Source organism: Castor canadensis, chromosome 14 (assembly GCF_047511655.1).
Source record: "Castor canadensis chromosome 14, mCasCan1.hap1v2, whole genome shotgun sequence".
In the NCBI taxonomy this organism is placed as follows: domain Eukaryota; kingdom Metazoa; phylum Chordata; class Mammalia; order Rodentia; family Castoridae; genus Castor; species Castor canadensis.
In genome coordinates, this window is record NC_133399.1 from 41,313,253 (window position 1) to 41,333,361 (window position 20,109).

Sequence of the window (20,109 nt, forward strand, 5' to 3'; positions counted from 1 at the left end):
TCCTTGCCAAGCCAACCCTTTCATCTGAGAACACTGATGTCACATAGTCACGGGACACTGGGCTCAAGGAGGCAGCAACTTGGGGCTGTCCCAGTTGCAACTTGCTCATCAGAGCCTGTCTGACCACAACACTAAGGCATGCCACTGAGGACACGCTGGCCCCAGCTGTGCCTTCCTAGAGCCAGTTCCTGAAAATAGGCCATGTGAGAGCCTCTGTGCCTTAGGGCTGGTGACGCCACGCACACCCGGCTTTATGAAGCAGGACCGAAGCCCAGCCCAGGGATAGGCTGGCTCCCAGGAGGCTGGGGCTGGGCACTCAGGCCTGTTCCTGTGGCTCCTACTCAAACTCGCTAGCCAGCTTGGACCCTCCAGAGCGGGCAGTTTCTTTCCTGACAAAATCCCAAGCCAAGGAGTGACGGTGTGGCACATGGATGGTTCTAAGCCCCCTCCACAGGGTGCAGTCTTGAGGCTGCCAAACGGACATGTAGACCCTCAGCCAATAGGCAGAGGAAAAGAAACAGCTCTGGGAGCTGGGCAGGCTCTGGTTTGAGTTCCGGAACTGCGAGAGATCCCAGTGAGGTACGACACATGGTAGCTCTAAGGCCCCACATGTTGGTGCCCTCCAATTCTCCAAGCACCACCAGCACAGGGGTGGGGGAGATGCCATGTGCTGTTGAGTAGTAAACACTGTCCCCAGGGATGCTCAGAGGTCCAGATGGGCCAGCACAGGGGCATGAATCTCCCGGAAAGCCACTGCCCCATAAGCAGACTCCTCCTGAAGTAGAGAGCACTGCTCAGCGGACAGCCCAGGAAAGCCAGGGAGTTCCTGGCCAGCCAGCCAGCTCCTTTGGGGCTCTCTTGCAGTCCAGCAGGCACCGTGGCTGCCCCTACCTGCTCCTCTCGCCCACCCGCAGGTTTATGTCTTTAGGCGATGCCCTTGCAGCCTTGTCTCCAGGGCACGGGAGACTCTTGTGCAATTAGGAGCTGAGAGGCCTGGGGACACCAAATGCTCCCCAAAGAAATGTGACCCTGTGGCCCTCGGCAGTACCCACTAACATATGTGGCAGCAAAATGAAGGTGGAAAGCAGAGAGTGCTAGAGAGGCCTGTCCCAGGCCTCCCCACACCCTTGGGCCTTCCAGGCTCCAGGGCCAAACAGTTACCCTCTCCTACTATATCTAGGCCAAGGCATGTCGCTTTCCTACTGGCTCCACCAGCCCACAGTGGTCCAGACAGAATCGCAGTGAAGCTTTTATTATTTAGGCTCTTCATCCACAACCCTCAGCAGAGAATAACGCTTCTATTTAGAAAGCTCCTAAAAGACCTACTGTCCAAAACGAAGAGAAGGAGCTGCACCCTGAGCCACAGAAATGCCCCACAGCAGCCTGCATCCACTTGGGAGGTGGGCCCACATGCATAGAGTACACCATCCCATCCCATCCCCTGGTATACATCAGGCATACCACCATACCCCCTCCACATATATACCACACACTTCTATCCCCCACTCTCCCATGCACACACTATGTACAACACTATACCACATACCACACACACACACACTTCCCCTCACACCATAAACATATCTGCACACACCCATACACCCTCCACCATACACCTAAGGCTCACGGACCACATACACCACATTCCATACCTCCCCTACACAACAGACAACACATCCTACAATCCTAATATAACTCATGCTACAGACACCCATCATACCCACACGCATGTACCATAAACACAACACATACCCTACATATACACCCCAGAGACCACATACGAACCACACTACACACACACACACACACACACACACACACACACACGACTCTGTCCAAACTCTCACAGGCACAGCTGGCCACCTCAGCATACTTGGTAACCCAGGTCAGACATGTTTCCTGACCGAACCTCTGCCTGCACCTGTGCTTGCACAGTCCCATCAGCAGCCACCCCCATCCTCCTGCACATCAATCGGCAGTGTCCCAGGCCAGCCCATCTCTAGGGCCTGCAGGGCCCCACCCCACTGGTGCCAGAGGGCTGCACTCAGGTCACATGGAGAAGTGACAGGCTCCTCTATGGAGGAGCCCTGCTGCCTCCCGTGTGGCCTGGTGCCCAGCAGCAACCTGCCATGCCAGTTAAGGGCCACCCAAGAAAGGCCACGCGGACAGACCGGCCTGGTGCCCATCCTTCTCTGCCACGTGCATTAAGATGCTAATTACCCACAGCCGCCTGGGGAACTGCTGGAAAGCAGCCACTCATCCCCCAAAGCTGCCTATGCCCAGCACAGGCTGGAGCCCTGGGGCTGGCCAGCACAGCCAGACGCCACACTCACCCCGCCAGCCATCAGGAGCTTGTACCGGAACTCAGTGGTGGGGTTGTTGAATGTGAGCTTCTCACAGCGCAGGTGATTGACAGGTGGGTTGCCCTCTGGGTTCAGGAACAAGTCGTAGGTGAAGCAAACCTTCCTGGGCTCCTCCTTGAACAAAGACAACAAGGAAGTACGTGTCAGGGGCGGGCAGAGGCCAGGACTTCCATGCTCTTGCACCTACCTCCATCTTGTCAGCCCTCACAGAACCACTGGCACATGGGGAAACCAAGGCTCAGGGACACCTGGCAGTGTGGAGCCCTGGCCCCAGCCTCTGCAGCCCAGATCTTAACTTCTCAATTTCTGCCTGTGGCCGGGAAGAGCCCAGCCCGACATGGAGGGAGTGCAAAGCAAGTGGTAGACAAGGCGTCAGGAGTGCACAGAAGGAAGCCAGCACTCCAGCTTCTGGGAGGTTTCATTCACGTCGGGTGACAGCCCACACAGTCGCCACCCCACAGGACAGGGACTGTGTTCTAGACGCTGCCTTCCAGCATGGAACAATGGTCAGAGTGGAGAAGGCCCTCAATGGCCTTAGGGGCAAGGGAGTGAAGAGCGCATAAGGGGCTGTGGTGCAGCAGGACCAGGATGAGGGCAGAGATGTGTCCACAAGCAGGGTCGAGAGGTTCAGGCAGAGGTGAGCTTTGTGGGAAGGAAGCCCTCCCCACCCCTGCCTCAGGCCTGGAGTGGCCCAGCCAAGTATTCCTGGGATGGCTTTTCTGCAAATCCAGGCTCTTTTTCCCAGAGTCCTACACCCAATTACCTACACCTCAGGTCCCAGCAAACCCAGACGTATTCCTCCTGCAGGGACATCTCCCTGGTGAGAAGAATGGATAAAGAGGGGGAGAATCGAACTGAGAAGCTTGGACGCTATGCTGTGGATTCAAGGTGTCCATGGCGTCCCTTGGGACCCACAGGGCATTGGTTCCATGACCACCACAGAGGCCAAAGTCCACAGCTGTTCAAGTGTTGTCTGTGAAATGGTTTGGTAGCTATAGAAAATCTATGCACCCCTCCCACTAGACTTGAAATTGATGTATGCCAACAATTATGACAACTGGCATCTGATAATGGGGCCAAGGCAATTTGATGGGGACAGAACAGTCTCTTCAACAAATGATGCTAGGACAACTGGATGCAAAAGAATGAAACTGGACCCTTACCTTACACCATACACAGATAACTCAAAATGGACCAGGGACCTAATAGTAAGACTAAAACTAAAGAATTCTAAGGAAACCAGAGTAGAAATCATCACCATGGATCAAGCAACTTTTCTTACCTATGACACCAAAAGCACAGGCAACAAAAGAAAAGCAGATAAACTAGATTTCATCTAAATTAAATTTTTTGTGCTGTAAAGAACACTATCAAGAGGGTGATAAAGGGTACCCACAGAACAGAGGGACAGATTTGCAAATCACTAATCTGGTAAGGGTTTATTATCCAGAATTCATGAAATATTCTTACAACTCAGCAATAAAAAGACAAATAACACAATTAAAAAGTAGGCAAGGGATTTGAACAGACATTTCTGCAAAGATATACAAATGACCAATGAGTACGTGACAAGAACTTCATCACCAATCACTGGCAAGATGCAAATCAAAACCAAAATGAGATACCCCTTCACAGCCATTGGGATGGCTGAAACACACACACACACACACACACACACACACACACACACACACACGTATTGGTGAGGATAAGGAGAAGCTGGACTCCAACGATGGACCTTGAGAACAGTGTGTAGGGAAAGAAGGCAGAAAAAGCATTCATACAAACAGCCCTGCACAGTCACACCACAGACAGGAAGGAGATCTGTGGGTGCCAGGGGCGGGGAAGCATAGGAAGTGACTGTGGATGGGGACCAAGTTTCCTTCTGGGGTGATGGATGTTTTCTGGAATTAAAAGCAGATGAGTGCATCGCACGGCAAATAGAAGAAAAGCCCTGGATGCGCACACTTGAAAGGGTGAGTGCTATGGTATGTGTGTAGTAGAAGGCTCCACCCTTGGAGAACACTGCCTGGAATCCAAGAATAGGAAGGCTTTGTACCACTCTGCTCAGCAGGAGAGGATGAAAGCCCAACCCACAGCTCTGGGCTGCCATGGTGGGCTCTATCAGGTAGCCTGATGAGAGAAGGCAGAGACAGGCTCAGCTGTGCCCAGGGCAGGTCCCCCTCCTCCCTGTGGCAGGTAGGTCACAGGTGGTGTACACACTGATCTGGAAATGCAGGAGCAGCAATGCTAAGAGAGGGAGCCCTGTGTGCCATCTTCACACAGGGGGCAGGACAGCCTCTTGGTGGCTGGGACTCCACAGGGTGGGCAGCAGGTGACTGATGGCGTACCATCACCCAAAGGAGCCTTGAGAAGCAGCTATCCAGGGAAAGGCAAATGAATCAGGGTCTTCTGGAGCCAGAGCTGCCAGCATGCCTGTGGTCAACATTGTTCATGGCTGGCAGGAGACTCTGGTCTCAGAAAGATGGGTTTCTGCCCCAGTGCTAGGGTAGGCCCAGGACTGGTTCCCCCAGACTGGGAAATCTCCTTCTCTTCCCTCTCCTCCCCTACATGGGCTTCCAACCTGCTACTGCATAAGGGAACAGAAGGCATGTTCTGTTGGGTGGAGGGTTTTCCACCCAAGCCCCAAACAAAACTGTAAGAGGATTTTCACTGTCTCTTCTTCCTGCTGAAATGTGACAGGGAAGGGAGGAAGTACATCCCCCACCAAGAACATAAGAGGCAAGCCCTGGAGCCTCCGATTTTGTATGGTAGGAGGGGTCCTGCGCTGACCTCTCACACAGTGACTGTGGGTGGCTGTGCGCATCCCCCCACCCCCCCACTAAGACCAGGGCACAGCCATCCCTTCCTTCCCCTCTAAGTCCGTCTTGGAGGCCCATGCTGGGGTGGTACCCCTCTTCCAGATCCAGTCCTTAGCAAGGCACTGGTCCTAGAGACTGTGTGTCCCCATAGATGGTACCCAGGCAAGGTGGTTCACAGTAGCAGGTGGAGCACAAGAATGGGGAAGAGAGGCTGGAGGTACCAGGAGGGCTCCCTGAAGGCCTGGGCCTGGAGGATGGCTGGCTGGCATTGATCAGGCTGTGAGGGTTTGGGACAGGAGGTGTGTGGGAAAAGCTCCAGGCTACAGGGGCAAGGAGCACAGGTGGCATACGGGTGGGGACAGTGCCATGGGCTACAGCATCCTCACCAGGAACCCCAAGGATCCCAAGTGTCTGGGACTGAAAGGGGAGGGAGAAAAGAGGGCAGCAGGTTCCTGAGAGAAGGGCCTCAGTTTTCTGTGAAGGGACCCTGTCCCAAAGGGGTAGAGGGGCTCAGCCAGTTTGGTGTCTTAGGAGCCCTCTGACCCGTGTGCAAAAGACAAGCTACATGATGTCAGTCAGGACTGGGCACAGGACTGGTATAGAAATGGCAAGTCAGGGACAGGTGGGGACCCAGCCCTCACCCTGACTTTCCTATATCAATGACATGGCCAGGTAAACCTGGAGCCAGCCTGGGGGAAGAACTGTGTCAACAAGACAGGAATGAAGGAGGGAGAGCATCCCACTATGTGACTCCTGAGTCAGTGACCATCCAACATTACAGACACAGCACTGGACAGGACCTGCACTCTGGAAAGATCAAGCCTCTACCCACTCAGGTCCCAACTGACAAGAAAACAGCTCAGAGGGTGGTGCTGGGTGCCCTGGGCAGCAAAGGGACAACAACTAGGTGACCCCAACCTGCAAGACAAACTAACTGCAGAGGGAAGAAGAAAGGGAGGGAAGGAGGAAGTGTGCAGGAAAAAGCTACAGATGAAAAGGCTCTAAGACCACAGCATGTGGGTCTTACCGACACCTGACTCACACAGAAAGAAACAAGACTAAACACTGACTTACTAAGAGATTAGGCATCATTAGTTATAAATTCATCTAATTAACAATAACAGGATAATAGAATTAAAGAGGAATAAGGGTACTCCTCTGGACCCTGAGCACCACATGCAGCGAGGCCGTGTGGGCTCCAGGTGGCCCTGGCTCTGACCTGACTGACCTGTCTGGCGACGGCTCCTCCACAGTCATCCCCAACCATGTGACAGGTGCTACAACATCCACAGCCATGGCCACGACCAAGGAGGGTGGTCTACCTCCTGGACAGGTAGGGCAGTAGGATGGACAGTCCCGCAACACACTGACAGGATGCTGAGCACATAAGGTCAGATAAGGACAGCAGAGCCTGCCCTGGGCCGGGTACCACTTTGAGCACTGTGTGTGCAAGGGTGTCCTAGGATGCAAACACAGATGCCCTAGTGTCTACACTTAACAGATGAATAAAAAGAGGCAGAGCCAGTGCTGGCCGCAGCAGGTGTCTCTGAATCTCTGGGCCTGGAGAGGCCCCTCTGCTCCACAATCCCAACAGGGAGGACAAGGGTGGTGAGGGCACTTCAGTCCCATTCTTATTTTATTTTGGTGGTACTCAATTTGAATTCAGGGCCTTGCATTTGTTAGGTAGGTGCTCTACCACTTGAGCCATGCCTCTGGCACTTTTTGCTTTAGTTATTTTTTGGATAGGGTCTCAAACTTTTGTCCTGGGATGACCTCGGATCCCTTCCTCCTACCCTACCCACACCTCCCTCGCACCTGGGATCACAGGTGCATACCACCATGACTCGCTTCGGTCATGTTCTTTACAGAATAATAAAGGGCAGTGCTGGAGCAAACAGGAAGGACCAAGGTCACCCACCCAGCACCACCTGGAATTACTATGGGAAACTGCCTCTTGAGTGACCACCATGGCCAGAGGGGCTCCCTGAGGACCAGGCCCCAGCCCTGGGCTCAGGAACCCCAGGAGGGTTTGAGCGTCCCTAGAGACACAGTTCCCTGTGAGAGGCCATGCTGGGCCTGTATTCCAGGCCCAGAGGCCGGCAGCACTCGGAGAGGATGGACCAAGAGAAAGGTGGTCAGCAGCAGCCCCAAGAAGAACCACTTTTGTCATTCCAGCTGACAGCTGTCCTGTGGGCCCCATGTACTCTCCCAGGTCATAGGCAGTCACCTACTTCCCAAGCACTGGGCTGCATGCCAGCGTACCTCCAACCTCAGATGCAGGGGAACTGGCCAAACCGGTGCTGGCGTCAAATGCCACAGTGCCCCAGGCATAGCCCTTGGCTGGGCTGCAAGTCATGAAGGAGGGTCCCCCTTATGGGGGCCCGTGGGCCAGGCCCATGGCTTGTGGCAACTTGACCACACCAAGTCTCTGCTGCTGCCTCCTCCCCACAGAATACTCCATGCTGGGCCCTCTTTTGGATGGCAGGGCAGGTCCTGACCCCCAGACTCATGCTCCACTCTAGGGGCAGGAGAGCAGTATCCACCTCCTGGGAGGTCTCTGCCCTGACAGCCAGGTTCGCTCCTGGTCACCTCTGCTTTGCCCATGTACAACATAGATTATTCAGATGTCCCTGTGAGATGCCCCAGGGTTAAAAAAATAGCTAAAGGGTGGAGGACATGAATCAAATGGCAGAAAGCCTGCCTAGCAAGCACAAGGCCCTGAGCTCACGTCCCAGTAATATAAAAAACAAAACACAAAACCAGCCAGCCTGGGCTGCATAGTGAGACCCTGTCAATAAATAAATAAATAGGCAACAAGGAAACTGACATTACTGCATATGTAATATCAAGGCATTATTAACTTGTTAATTGATTTTTAGATCTGATGAGACTGTGGCTAAGTGTTTTCTGTTTTGTTTTGCTTTTTCCCCCAGTTCTGGGTATCGAACCCAGGGCCTTGTGCATGCCAGGCAAACACTTAACCACTGAGCTCCATCCCTAGCCTGCTAGGTGTTTTTAAAGAGCCTTACCTCTTGCAGACACACTGAGATCTTTACAAATACAAGGTTAGAAGCCCAGGCTTGTATCCGAATGAAGGTGGGAGCACAGTAGAACCAGGGGCTATGAGAGCTGAATGTGGAGAGGCTGCTGGTTTGTTCTGCCACTTTTTATTTGTGTGTATTTTTAAGTTTTCTATATTGAAAATCACTAAATTCATGGATGGGCTCAGCTCCGTCCTAGCCCTCCTCCCAGCCCAGAATTTAACATGGCACCCTATGTACCCTGCCTCTGCCTTGATGCTGAGGGATGGTGAGTGTGGAGCCCGCTAGTCCCCACTCCATCTCCAGGGTCCTCTTAGACATCTAGCAAAGGCCTTGTTTTGTGCTGTGCTGTGCCACAGACTTTAGTGGCACCTGATTCTAGCCACACAAGCACTGACTCACTCTTTCCAGCATCCATCAGCAGAGGAAACAGGTTTAGTGGCCTTGGCCTACTTACAGAAGCCACAGAAAACCAATGAAGGGCAAATACACTAGGCCCAGCTTCCTAAGACTCCCGCACCCACAGGGCCCTGCCCTGCCTTTGGAACAAGTTCTAATGTGCTTGACTCCTGGATTTCCCGGTTGGCCCCTAGCAGCATGAGACAAGTGCTGGCCATCTGGCAGGAAAGTGAGAGAGGAAGCCTAAACAGCTATGCCCAGGATGCAGTCCTGCCAAATGCCATGGACGAGTGCCAGCAAGGGACAAGGAGGGTCACTGAGGTGCTCCTGTGACGCACACCTCGAGATGCCTAGACATCCCTCAGGGCTTTGGTGCCACACAAATAGCAGCAAGAAACAGAAACTCCTGGGTATGGTGGCTCATACCTGTAATTCCAGCTACTCAGGAGGGGGAGTTCAGGAGAATCAAGGTTCAAGGCCAGCCCAGACAAAAAGTTTGAGACCCCCATCTTAACCAATGGCTGGGTGAGGTAGCATGTGCCTGTCATCCCAGCTACACGGGGAAGTACAAATAGGAGGACTGAGGTCCAGGCTGACCCAGGCATAAAGTAAGACTCTCCCTATCTCAAAAACAACCAATGCAAAAGGACTGGGGGTGGGACTCAAGCAGTAGAGTATCTGCCTAGCAATTGCAAGGTCGTGAGTTCAATCCCCAGTACCATAGGAAAAAAAGAAAAGAAAGAAAAAAACAGGAACTATCCAGCAGAAAGATGATGGCTGAGCTAAGCCATGGGGGCACTCTGGAGACATTAAAAAAAAAGCCAAGTGTAGACATGGAAGATCAGCAATGACAAGTTTAAGACTTCAACAAACATGCTTGGGAGCACAGGCAGCTAACTGCTTGCCATAGTTACTTTGAGGCAGCGGGCTGGAAAGAGGATTTTAATTACTTGCAACCTACATGTAACACCTTTGGAATTAGGGGGAGAGGGAGGAAGAGAGGGAAGTAGGAAGGAAGGAGGATTTAAGGGAAACAGTACAATGTAGGCTAAAACATGGACTTTGGTGTCAGAGACCTCCTAGGTGACAAAGCAGCTCTACAAACAGCTTGCTCTATGACCCTGGGCAGGCCCTGTACCTCTCTGGGCCTCAGTGAGAGGAGGAAATCAGATGGAAGGAGGGAGAAAAGACAAGGTGCCTCTGTCTAGCATCAGTCTACCTGACTGCTCTGCCCAGAAGACAGTGGGGCCCTCCTGCAGGTATGCTCAGGCCTGCTGGGGCCAGGTGTGGTCCCGATAGTCCCTGTAGCACCCTGTGAAATAGCAGCAAGCAATGTAAAGTGCCTGTGGTCAGGGCTGTCCCTGGTCCAGGGAGGAAGGGTATATCCTTCTTGTCTGTCTGAATTATGATCCCCATTGTAGAGTGCTCTGCTCTGCTGCCATTGGGAAAAACCAGAAGGTCACAGTGAAGGAACAGTGGGCAGATGGAGCCACACTGGCCCCTTCATGGACTGTAGGCCTAAGCAGCTTCTGCAAAGCAGAAATAATGGAACTCAACCCGGATCCAGGTGCTCAAATGCTGCTACTGAGCACATGCTGTGGGAGGCCCCAGACGTAAAGCCTGGAGAATGCAAGCTACAAACATGAGTGCCAGGAATCCCGCTGCTTGCACAGAATGCCTCATGCCTGGATAGCAAATGTGCAGGAAGTCTGGAACCCAGCAAGTTCATGGAAAACCTCCACGCAGAGCAAATGACTTGGGGCCATAGAGCAAATGACTTGGGGCCATGCAGCCCAGGGAGAGTCCCGGCTCCTCTCCAGGCTTCTGCGCCAGCTGCGCTCCCAGGAAGCTGAATGCACCCTGCGCTGAGAAGCAACTAGACCACTACCAGAGGCAGGAGGGCAATAAAACAGGGCGAGTGAAGCCATGGAGACAGGCTCTTTTAGGCTTAAAGTTGGCTCCTATTATCTGGAGTCCTTATTTACTTTGATTAGATCTTGTATGTTTAAGTCATTTTTTTGTTGTTTTTGGCAGCACTGGGGTTTGAACTCAGGGCCTCATGCTTGGAGCCCTCACTTACTGATCTCCCCCCCAGCTTGACACCACAGAGCGGGGAGGAGCCTGTGACACATATGTGTGTGCAATGACAATGTGTGAGAGAGAAACCTGGACTAGGATACATGGAAGGAAGAAGGAGGTGGTCCCAGGATGAGTTCCTGGAACTCAGGCCAAGGTGGCCCAAGTCCCTGACCCTCACTGTTCCCCTCTATGACAGCCACAGGGTGGCTGTATGATGATGACACCAGAGACCACAAGTACACAATATGGGGCAGGCTAGCCTGATGTTCATGTACCCTGGCCCAGGTACTGCTGGGTCTAGTGCAGCTGGAGGTCCACAAGTACCTGTCTCCTGGCCAATCATTTCATTCTGTCACTTTGGGCCAGGAGAGAGTCAATGAGGCTGAGAAAGCTGACTATTAGGCACATGGCTGGGTCAGGAAACTTGGGGATATCCTGGGTGCTTTTAGCTCCAGGCCAGTGTCCAGCCCAGGAAGGGGGCACCAGCAGGGCAAGTCACACACCTGGGTGAGGCACCAACAGGGCAAGTCACATGATTTGGTGCCTCTCTCCCTTATCCCACCCCACCTACCTTCTGGACATACACCTGGAAAAGAAAAATGCTTTGTGGAGATGAATCAAGCTGAGGGCTGGTAAATTCCTTGACCAGTCACAGAGTGGCTACCCCTGACCTTCCTACATCTGCTGCACAGTCCCCCTTCTGTTCTGGCTCCCCAGCAACACACTCAAGGCCTTTCTGCTTGGTAGCATCAGTCGGCCGGCTGTTGCCAGACAGCTTGGTGGGCTTGCAGAGGGGCTGCCCACCCGAGCCCTGCAGAGCCCAGGGAGCCAGGGTCAGGGGAGCCAGGATTGGAGGAGGCACCTGGTGGGAGAGCTGGGTCCCCAAGTGCCCTGGAGTCTCAGCTGAAATTGAGGGCAAGAAGGAAACCAGCTGCCTGGGCCTGAGACAGTGTTGGGGCCGTAGGCCATTCACACAACTTAAGCCAGAGAGGGGTACAGCGCACAGGATCCAGTGGACCTGGGAAGCCGCTCATGCCCCTGACACAAAGCAGCCAAGACGTGGAGATGCCTGGAGGGTTTAAGGCTCTGAAAAAGCACTGTCTAACTTACTTTAAAAACCCTCGCTGGGGGCTGGCAGAGTGGCTCAAGTAGTAGAGTGCCTGCTAACAAGCATGAAGTTCTGAGTTCAAATCCCAGTATGTCAAAAAAAAGAAAAAGAAAAACCATCCTTGCTGGGACTATAGTGTGGCTCAGTGGTGGGCACTTGCTTGGCATATGCAAGGGCCTGAGTTCCAACCCCAGCACTGCAAGAAACAAACCAAAACAAAGCCTTTTTTGCATAAACCATACAGACCTCCTCATAAGTATACCAAAATGTCCTGGCAGTGCCCTCAGAGCACTATGTTTGAGAAGCCGGAGCCTTGGCGAATCCTCACTGTCCACTAGTGGCTTGTTTTGTGTTGAAGGAGATCTAATTAGCTGCAAATGACCAAGACAGGCTTCCTTTTTCACAATCCAATATTCCTGAACATTGCACCATCAAAGTCGATCTGTCACAAAACATGCCTCTTTTCCTCCTCCCAAATGTGCCATAGAACTGGGAGGACAGCTCTCACTGAAGGCAGACCTAGGTAGCAGGGAAAGAGCCCAAAGTCAGGGGAGGCAAGGCCCTGCCTCAGGAAAGGTGTGTCTCCCTTCCGGTGCTGTGGGCACAATGCCAGCAATGTGGCTATGAAGGAACACACTGGATATCTCTGAACTTGGGACAACCTCTCTCCATCTTATGACTGATTCTCTCATCTTCTCTCAGTCTTGTCAAGCGCTCCAAGCCAGAGACATAAGACTAGATGGCAACCCAGCTCCAATTTGAAAAAGGAAAACACTGAACCTAAGAGACTCCCAGGGAAAGTGGGTGACATCAAATGACAGTGGTGGCTGATGGCTCAACAGACTACCACCCCTCAGTGCTGGAGCTGGCTGTGTGGATGCAGAGCAGGTGAGTGGTGGGGCCACCAGTAACAAAGCCCAGAAGTCTCAGGAGCTGCCTCAGTGAGCGGGCTAAGTGACCAGGTTTCATGCCTGTGGGACCAAAACCCTCACCAATCCCAGGACATGGATACGTGCTACCTGCTTGAGAGCTGCTGACTGATTTCAAGAAAAGCCTGAGCAGAGTCTGCTCCATAATGTGCTTTTCCCACAGGGCAATGTGGGTGAGGGTTTGCTGGGAAATCTAGCCACTGCTGCTACCCCCAAGGAAGCACAGGAACCCATAGGGCTTGTGGGGGCACCTTTTATTGTGGGTCTAGCAGCAAACATCATCATACCACCCTCAGGCCACATGCTCCAGGGATTCCCTGGAGATCGCCCTGAGTCCTGGCTGACTCTCCTCCCCTGAGACCTCTCTGTCACCCTTGCTCCCACACACACACCAAAAACTCTCCTAGCCCTTTCTAGCCAGGTCCTCTGAGGCATGGTTGCACCCAGAGCTTCAGCGTCGGAGAACTCATGGCACATTCTGACATGGCCACTTTCTGTAACTCCATGGCTCTCTCTTGCCCTGACAGGCACTTAGTGAATACTGATGCATACATCAATCACTAAAATTCCAGCAAAGAACAGAAAAGCAATTCCTCCTCTCATTGTAAATGAAGCACTATTTACAACCCTCAGTTGCAAATTATGAATGATAAGGCAAGCCTTGGAGCTTGCCCTCTTTGGGTGTTCCTGTGGCCTCTCCACTGGGTCTGACACATGCTGCCAGAGGCGGGGCTGAGGCTGGCAAAGGGGTTTTAGACACAATCCCAAAAGCACAATCTACAAAAGAGAAAAAAAAAAGATAAAATTGATTACCAAAATTTAAAACCTGTTCAGCAAGACATAAAATGACTACCTATCGAGCTCAAGGCTCTAAGTTCAAATCCCAGTATAATGAAAAAAAAAAAAAAGTCAGAAAACAGAGCTGGGCGCAGTGGCACATGCCTGTGATCCCAGCAGTCAAGAGACTGAGACAGGCCATAGTAGCAGTCAGCAGTGTGGCAGTCACAGCAGGATTCCTACTGTGTGTCACCCAGTCACAGTAGGATTCCTGGGTCTTTTGAACATAGAATGATCACTGGAAAGTGGTGACTGTCTGACAGTTGTACAACTTCTAATATACTAAAAGCTGTCAAACTGCACAGGTGAAATGGACGGACTGTACGTTACAGGAATTGTATCTCAGTAAAGGTGGTGAGAGAGAGAGAGAGAGACAAGGAAGAGAGATAGATATACACCCATTAGAAAGGAGAAGGGAAGGGGAGGAGTGGGGAGGGAAAAATTCAAAATGAAATACCCACTTTAGCAAACGGTTAGGCTTCACCTTAGAAAGTTGCAGATAGCTGCCATACAACCCAGCAACTTCCCTCCTAGGCATTTATCCAAATAAACTGAAAACGTGTATTCATTCAAGACGCAGTATACAGTGTTTATGGAACATCACTCATCGCCAAAGCTGGCCATGACCCAGCACCTTTCCCAGGTAAGTGGAAGGCAGCTGTGCTCACTGCTATGTGACCAATACCTCCCTTCCCAGCTGAATGGACAAGTACAGCGCATGTGTGCAAAAAAACACTTCTTGGCAACAAAGAAGCCAACTTATTATGATGATGATTATTTTTGGTGGGACTGAAGTTTAAACTCAGGGCTTTGCACTTGCAAAGCAGGTGCTTTACCACTTGAGCCACTCCTCCAGTCCACTTTGCTCTGGTTGTTTTGGAGATGGGGGTCTCACAAACTATTTGCCGGAGCTGGCCTTGAACCCTGATCCTCCCAATCTCATTCTCCTAAGTATTTAGGATTACAGGCATAAGCCACAGGGACCCAATGAAGTCAACTCTTGACCCATGCTACACCATGAGCACATGACAGAGCCAGACACAAAGAGCTCCATGTTGCCAATTCCATTCATGTGACAGTTGGAAGGTGGAGGGGTTGAGAACAGGTCACAGGATGGCCAGATGAGGGCTGTGGGACAGGGTAGAGGGAATACTTTCAAAGGGCTAGTGTGGGGGACCTGGGGGAGAGGGCACTGGTCAGGACAGAACTGTCATGGTGACCACTCTGCTGACACAAACTGAGAAGGATGAGAAGCAGATAGGTAGGGGAGGGAGGGCACCAGGTGAAAGGAAGCTGCTGACTAAAGCCTATGACAGTGCTACAAATGCAGACAGGGACACATGAGGAGGGCACAGGTCACAGGGCACTGGGAGGCTGAGACGGATGAGGGAGCACACAGCCCCTGCACTCGGCTTGGCATGCCCCATTGGCAGAACTAACAAAGTGAACACAGTGCAGAGGACAGCTTGGCGCCCTGGGCTGGGATGCAGCTGGCAGCATGGAATGGTGAGCTCAGTGCCCGGACACAGGTGTGTGGATACAGAAATGAAGGTGCGTGTCCCAGTCCTGCCACTGCAGTGGCCTACACAAATAGACATCCAGGGTAACGCACACACTTGACTCCCACATCTTGCCTTCTACATCCTGGTCTCCAGTTCCAGGGACCAAGGCTCCATGGCTGACTCCAGGCTAGGCCAGGGAAACTGCAGAGTGAGTTGTAGGCCAGAAATGTGGGAACACACCCCAAACCACAGCAACATGAGGAAAAGGCAAAGGCGAGAGCAAAGTAACAAGGACTGGATCATAAGCCACAGGGAAAAAAAATACCCAGCTAGAAAGCCACGACAGGGAAAGTAGCACTCGAAAATATGCTACCATTAAACAACACATTCTTAAATAACTCCAGGCCAAAAAATAAGCTGCAAGGAAAATTAGAAAAGCCTCTGACATAAAGAAAACAAAATACCACATACGAAAGTTCATGGAGCACACCTTTCTCCAACTGCCACATGAATGGAATGGGATGCAGAGTGAAAGTTGTAGTCAGTGAAACACTGACATGGAAAAATAAGGGACCTGTACAAAAATCAATTCAAAGGACATAAAGACCTTAATGTGAGGCTTGAAATTGTGAAACTACTACCGGAAAACACAGGGAATACAATGGAAGATGCGGGCATACAAGCAACTTCCTAAACAGTACTCTAGCACGTAAGAGAAAGGACTGACAAATGGGACTGCATCAAACTAAAAACGGACATCCAGGGTAAAGCAAAGGCAACAGTCAGCAGACTGAAGAGACAGCCCACAGAATGGAAGAAAATCTTTGCCAGTTACACATCTGATGAGGAATTAAAAACCAGATATACAAAAGGAGCTCAAAAAACTAAACTCCAAAAAAATCAACAACTCAACTTAGTGAATGGGCCAGCACCGGTGGCTCACGCCTATAATCCTAACTACTTGGAAGTCTGAGATCAGGAGCATTGTGGTTCGAAGCCAGCCTGGACAAACAGCTGGAGAAACCCTGTCTCAAAAATACCCAACACAAAATAGTGCTGGCACAGGGGCTCAAGTGGTAGAGTGCCTTCCAGGCAAGTGTGAAGATCTGGGTTCAAATTCCAGTACCACCAAAAAAAATTAAATGGGAAAATAAATTGAACAATTTTCAAAAGTAGTAGTACAAATGGCTAGCAAATAAATATACTCATATTCCTGGACATAAAGAAAATCCAAATCAAACAGCAGTGGCTCACACTTGTAACCCTAGCTACTCAGGAGACTGAGTGAGGATCGTAAGGACCAGGATTTGAAGCCAGCACAAGGCAAATAGTTCACAAGACACTATCTTGAAAAAAACCCATCACAAAAAAGGGCTGGAGGAAAGTCAAGGTATAGGCCCTGAGTTCAAGCCCCAGTATCACCAAAATCAAAAGCACTGAGATTCCACCTCATCCCAGTCAGAATGGCTATCATCAAGAACACAAACAACAACAAATGCTGGTGAGGACACAGGGGAAAAAGAAATCCTTATCCACTGCCAGTGGGAATGGAAATTAGTCCAGCTACTATGGAAAGCAGTATGGAGGGTCCTCAAAGAACTAAAACTAAAGCTACCATCAAATCCAGTGATAGCACTCCAGGCCATACACCTGAAGGAATGTGCTCCGGGATAAAAAAGAGCCACCTGCACACCCATGTTTACTTCAGCACTATTCACAATAGCTAAGCTTTGGCAACAGCCCAGATGCCCCATGACTGACGAGTGGATTAATGGAGATTTATTCATCCACAGAGAAGAATGACATTATGGCATTTGCAGGAAAAAGGATGAAAGTGGAGATCATCATGTAAAGCAAAATTTCCAGGTTCACAAAGCCGGAGGCCACACATTCTTGCTCATATGTGCAACCTAGACCTAAAATATATAGCTAGATGTATACATATACACACATATATATGTTGAGAGCGAGAAAGAGCATGTACAAGTCAGCAATGTCAGACACAAATGTGGGACTACCAACCTCACAGAGAGAAGAGGTACCAGGAGACATAACTGACAAATCAGATTATCTGCAGAAAATGGACACATTCCTAGGAACAAATAACCAACACTGACTCTGAACTAGAAATTCTCAACAGATCTAACAAGTAAGAGGTTGAGTAGTCATCAAAAATTTCCCACAATGAAAAGCCCAGTACCAGATGGCCTCCTTGGTGGCCATGAGAGACCATGAAATAAAAAGGAGTCAGAATCCTTCTTAACATTCTGTGAGGTCTGTATTACCCCAATACCCATGACAAAGATGCCCCAAGAAAACCACAGAAAATATTCCTCATGAATTCAGCACAAAAATCCTCATGGAAATACCAGCCAAGCATCCTATAAGCACATGGAGAAGATTATACAGTGCAACCAAGACAAACTTATTCCAGGAATGCAAGGGTGGTTCAACATGAAATCCATCAACACAATAGAGCATAGCAACAAAAGGAAGGAAACACCCAGCACAATTTACTCAACACAGGTGGGAAAAGCAGCTGACAAGTCACACCTGTTGACCAAAATACACAACACTCAGTAAACCAGGAACGCCAGGTGTGCCATAGTAAGAAACAAGAATTTGGTCTCTGCCCTACTCCTGGCCCAGAACTTCTAAAACCCTTGTAACTTCCTGAATGATGGGGTGACAAGAGTGTTTTTTGCTGTAATATTTGATCTCAGTCCTGGGTTCCTGACACATGAGTTTCTAAGATCCTCAAAATCTTCAGAGTTAGCTGGGCGTCAGTGGATCATGCCTATAATCCTAGTTACTTGGGAAGATGAGATCAGGAGGATAATGGTTTGGGAGGGGAAGAAGGGGGAGGGGAGGGGAGGAAAACAGTATGAAGGGCTAGGGACAGAAATTTAGTGGTCTGGGCTGGCCTGGGCAAAAAGTGAGACCCTATCTCGAAAATAGCTAAAGCAAAAAGGGCTGGGGTCATGGCTCAAGAGGTAGAGTGCCTGCCTATCTAGCAAACGTGAGGTTCTGAGTTCAAATCTCAGCAATGCCAAAAAAGAAAGTTAACTTAAAATGCACTAACTATATAAATATAAAAAGTAAAACTATACTGCAGGATGGAAGTATGGCTCAGTGGTAGGGTACATACTTCGCATAGGCAAGCTCCTGGTTTGATCCCTAGTACCAAACAAACAAAACAAAACCTAAAACTGTAAAACTGGTAGAAGCAAACGTTAAGGGTAAATTCTTATGACCTCAGATTCAGTGATGGAGTCACAGAGTTGATGCCAAAAGCATGAGTAACAAAAGAAAAAAACAGATGACCAAATCTCATAAAAATTTAAAACTCTCTATATAAAAGGACATTATTGGGCTGGCAAAGTGGCTCAAGCAGTAGACCGCCTGCCTAGAAAGTGTGACACCCTGAGTTCAAACCCCAGTGCCACTAAAGAAATAAAAAGGAAGCCTGTAATCCTAGCTACTCAGGAGGATTGTGGTTCGAAGCCAAGTCCGGCAAACAGTTTGCAAGACCCCATCTTGAAAAAAACCCTTCACAAAAAAGGGTTGGTTGAGTGGCTCAAGGTATAGGCCCTGAATTCAAGCCCCAGTACTGCAATAAATAAAATAAATAAATAAATAAAAGGATATTATGCAGAGTGTGAAACAACCTGCAGACAGGGAGAAAATACTTGCCAATCACACTCCAGTAAGAATATAAGAATATAGCTTCTATACTGCAACAATCCAAACAGCCTGATTTGAAAATGAGAAAGGACAGGGTAGTCATTTCTCTGCAAAAGAGGTACAAATAACCAGCATGTACATGAAAAGGTGTTGGATGTCACAGATCACTAAGAAAATGCAAATCAAACCTCAGTGGGTGCTGATGGGAACAAGGACAGTGCCGCACTGTGGCACATCTGTCCCTGCGGACTGAAAACCACTGCTGCCACAACACAGCCAGGTGTACTTGCTCACAACAGCTCCAGAGATCCACGACAGCACTCAGGACAGACAGCCCGGACAATATGAGCTACCCGATGAGTGCACTGCCAAGCAATGTCACGCAGCCAGCACTAACTTCACCCAGCTCTCTGTGCCAATGACTTCCTTTCACAGTATATACAGGACCCTGTTTCTCCCATTTTTGTGCTTTTAAAATTTTGTTTTGTATTGTTTATTTTGGGGGGATCCAGTTGTGAAAAATGGTCTCTAATGTAGCTAGTGCTAAAGCACTAGCTAATGTCCATAAGGCAAGAAGGCTATGATGTGCCAGGCAAAATAGCTTCAGCCAGGGCTGAGGTGCAGTGCTGACAGCTACGAGTTCAAGGTCAATGAAGCTCCAAAGAGCATCTTGCCATGAGGTCAAACAAAACACAGTCTCAATTCCCACCTCTGAACACCTCCTAAAACCAATCCTTCCTTCCACAGGCAAAGCACATTCAAGGGCAAGGGCACCAGCTAACAAGTAACCTCACACACAACCAAGTCAGCATCCTGGGTTTGTGAAGCCGCCCTTTCTGCTCAGGTGACAGACCTACTTCCCTCTCCTTGGAAGCCAGACAACATCTCCTTCCTGTTGCCCTCCCAGCACAGATGAAAGGGAAAAAACAGAGACTATCAATGACACTGACAGAGGCAAGTGAAACATTCCCACGGTGGGCATGAGTCCAAGGCTTCACCCACCACTCTCTCTGATTAGTTAAGTCAATTCACTCAGGAACCCCCTCCCCCAGCCAGAAAAACTAAGGCCCAGAGAGGTAACCTGTCCAAGCAACACCAGCCACTCCTGGGATCTGCACCTGGTGGGTCCGCCTCCACCCTGCGCTCTTAGCTGCTCCTACCCAGTCCAGTCCCATGACCACCTCTGAACCCCAACTCAGTCACCTCCCCCTTTGTCTGAGACCTCAACATCCAGCTTACCTTCTTGGGTATTTCTACAGTTCTAAATATTCGTTTGCTATATTATTTCTTTCATTCTTAGTTACATTGCTTTTGATTTTCATACATGTCTAAATTGTATTATAGG

At 50.2% G+C, this 20,109-nt stretch overlaps 1 protein-coding gene across 2 annotated transcripts in view; it reads right to left on the reverse strand.

Annotated features, from left to right (window-relative positions):
• The window catches only part of Mllt1 (MLLT1 super elongation complex subunit), a 59,745-nt gene that overhangs the window by 15,174 nt on the left and 24,462 nt on the right, over positions 1-20,109 (reverse strand). For both annotated transcript variants that reach the window (XM_020166529.2, XM_020166528.2), the window contains exon 4: positions 2,334-2,477. In XM_020166529.2, the coding sequence (XP_020022118.1) occupies positions 2,334-2,477 (144 nt within the window). The remainder of the gene's footprint in view (positions 1-2,333; positions 2,478-20,109) is intronic.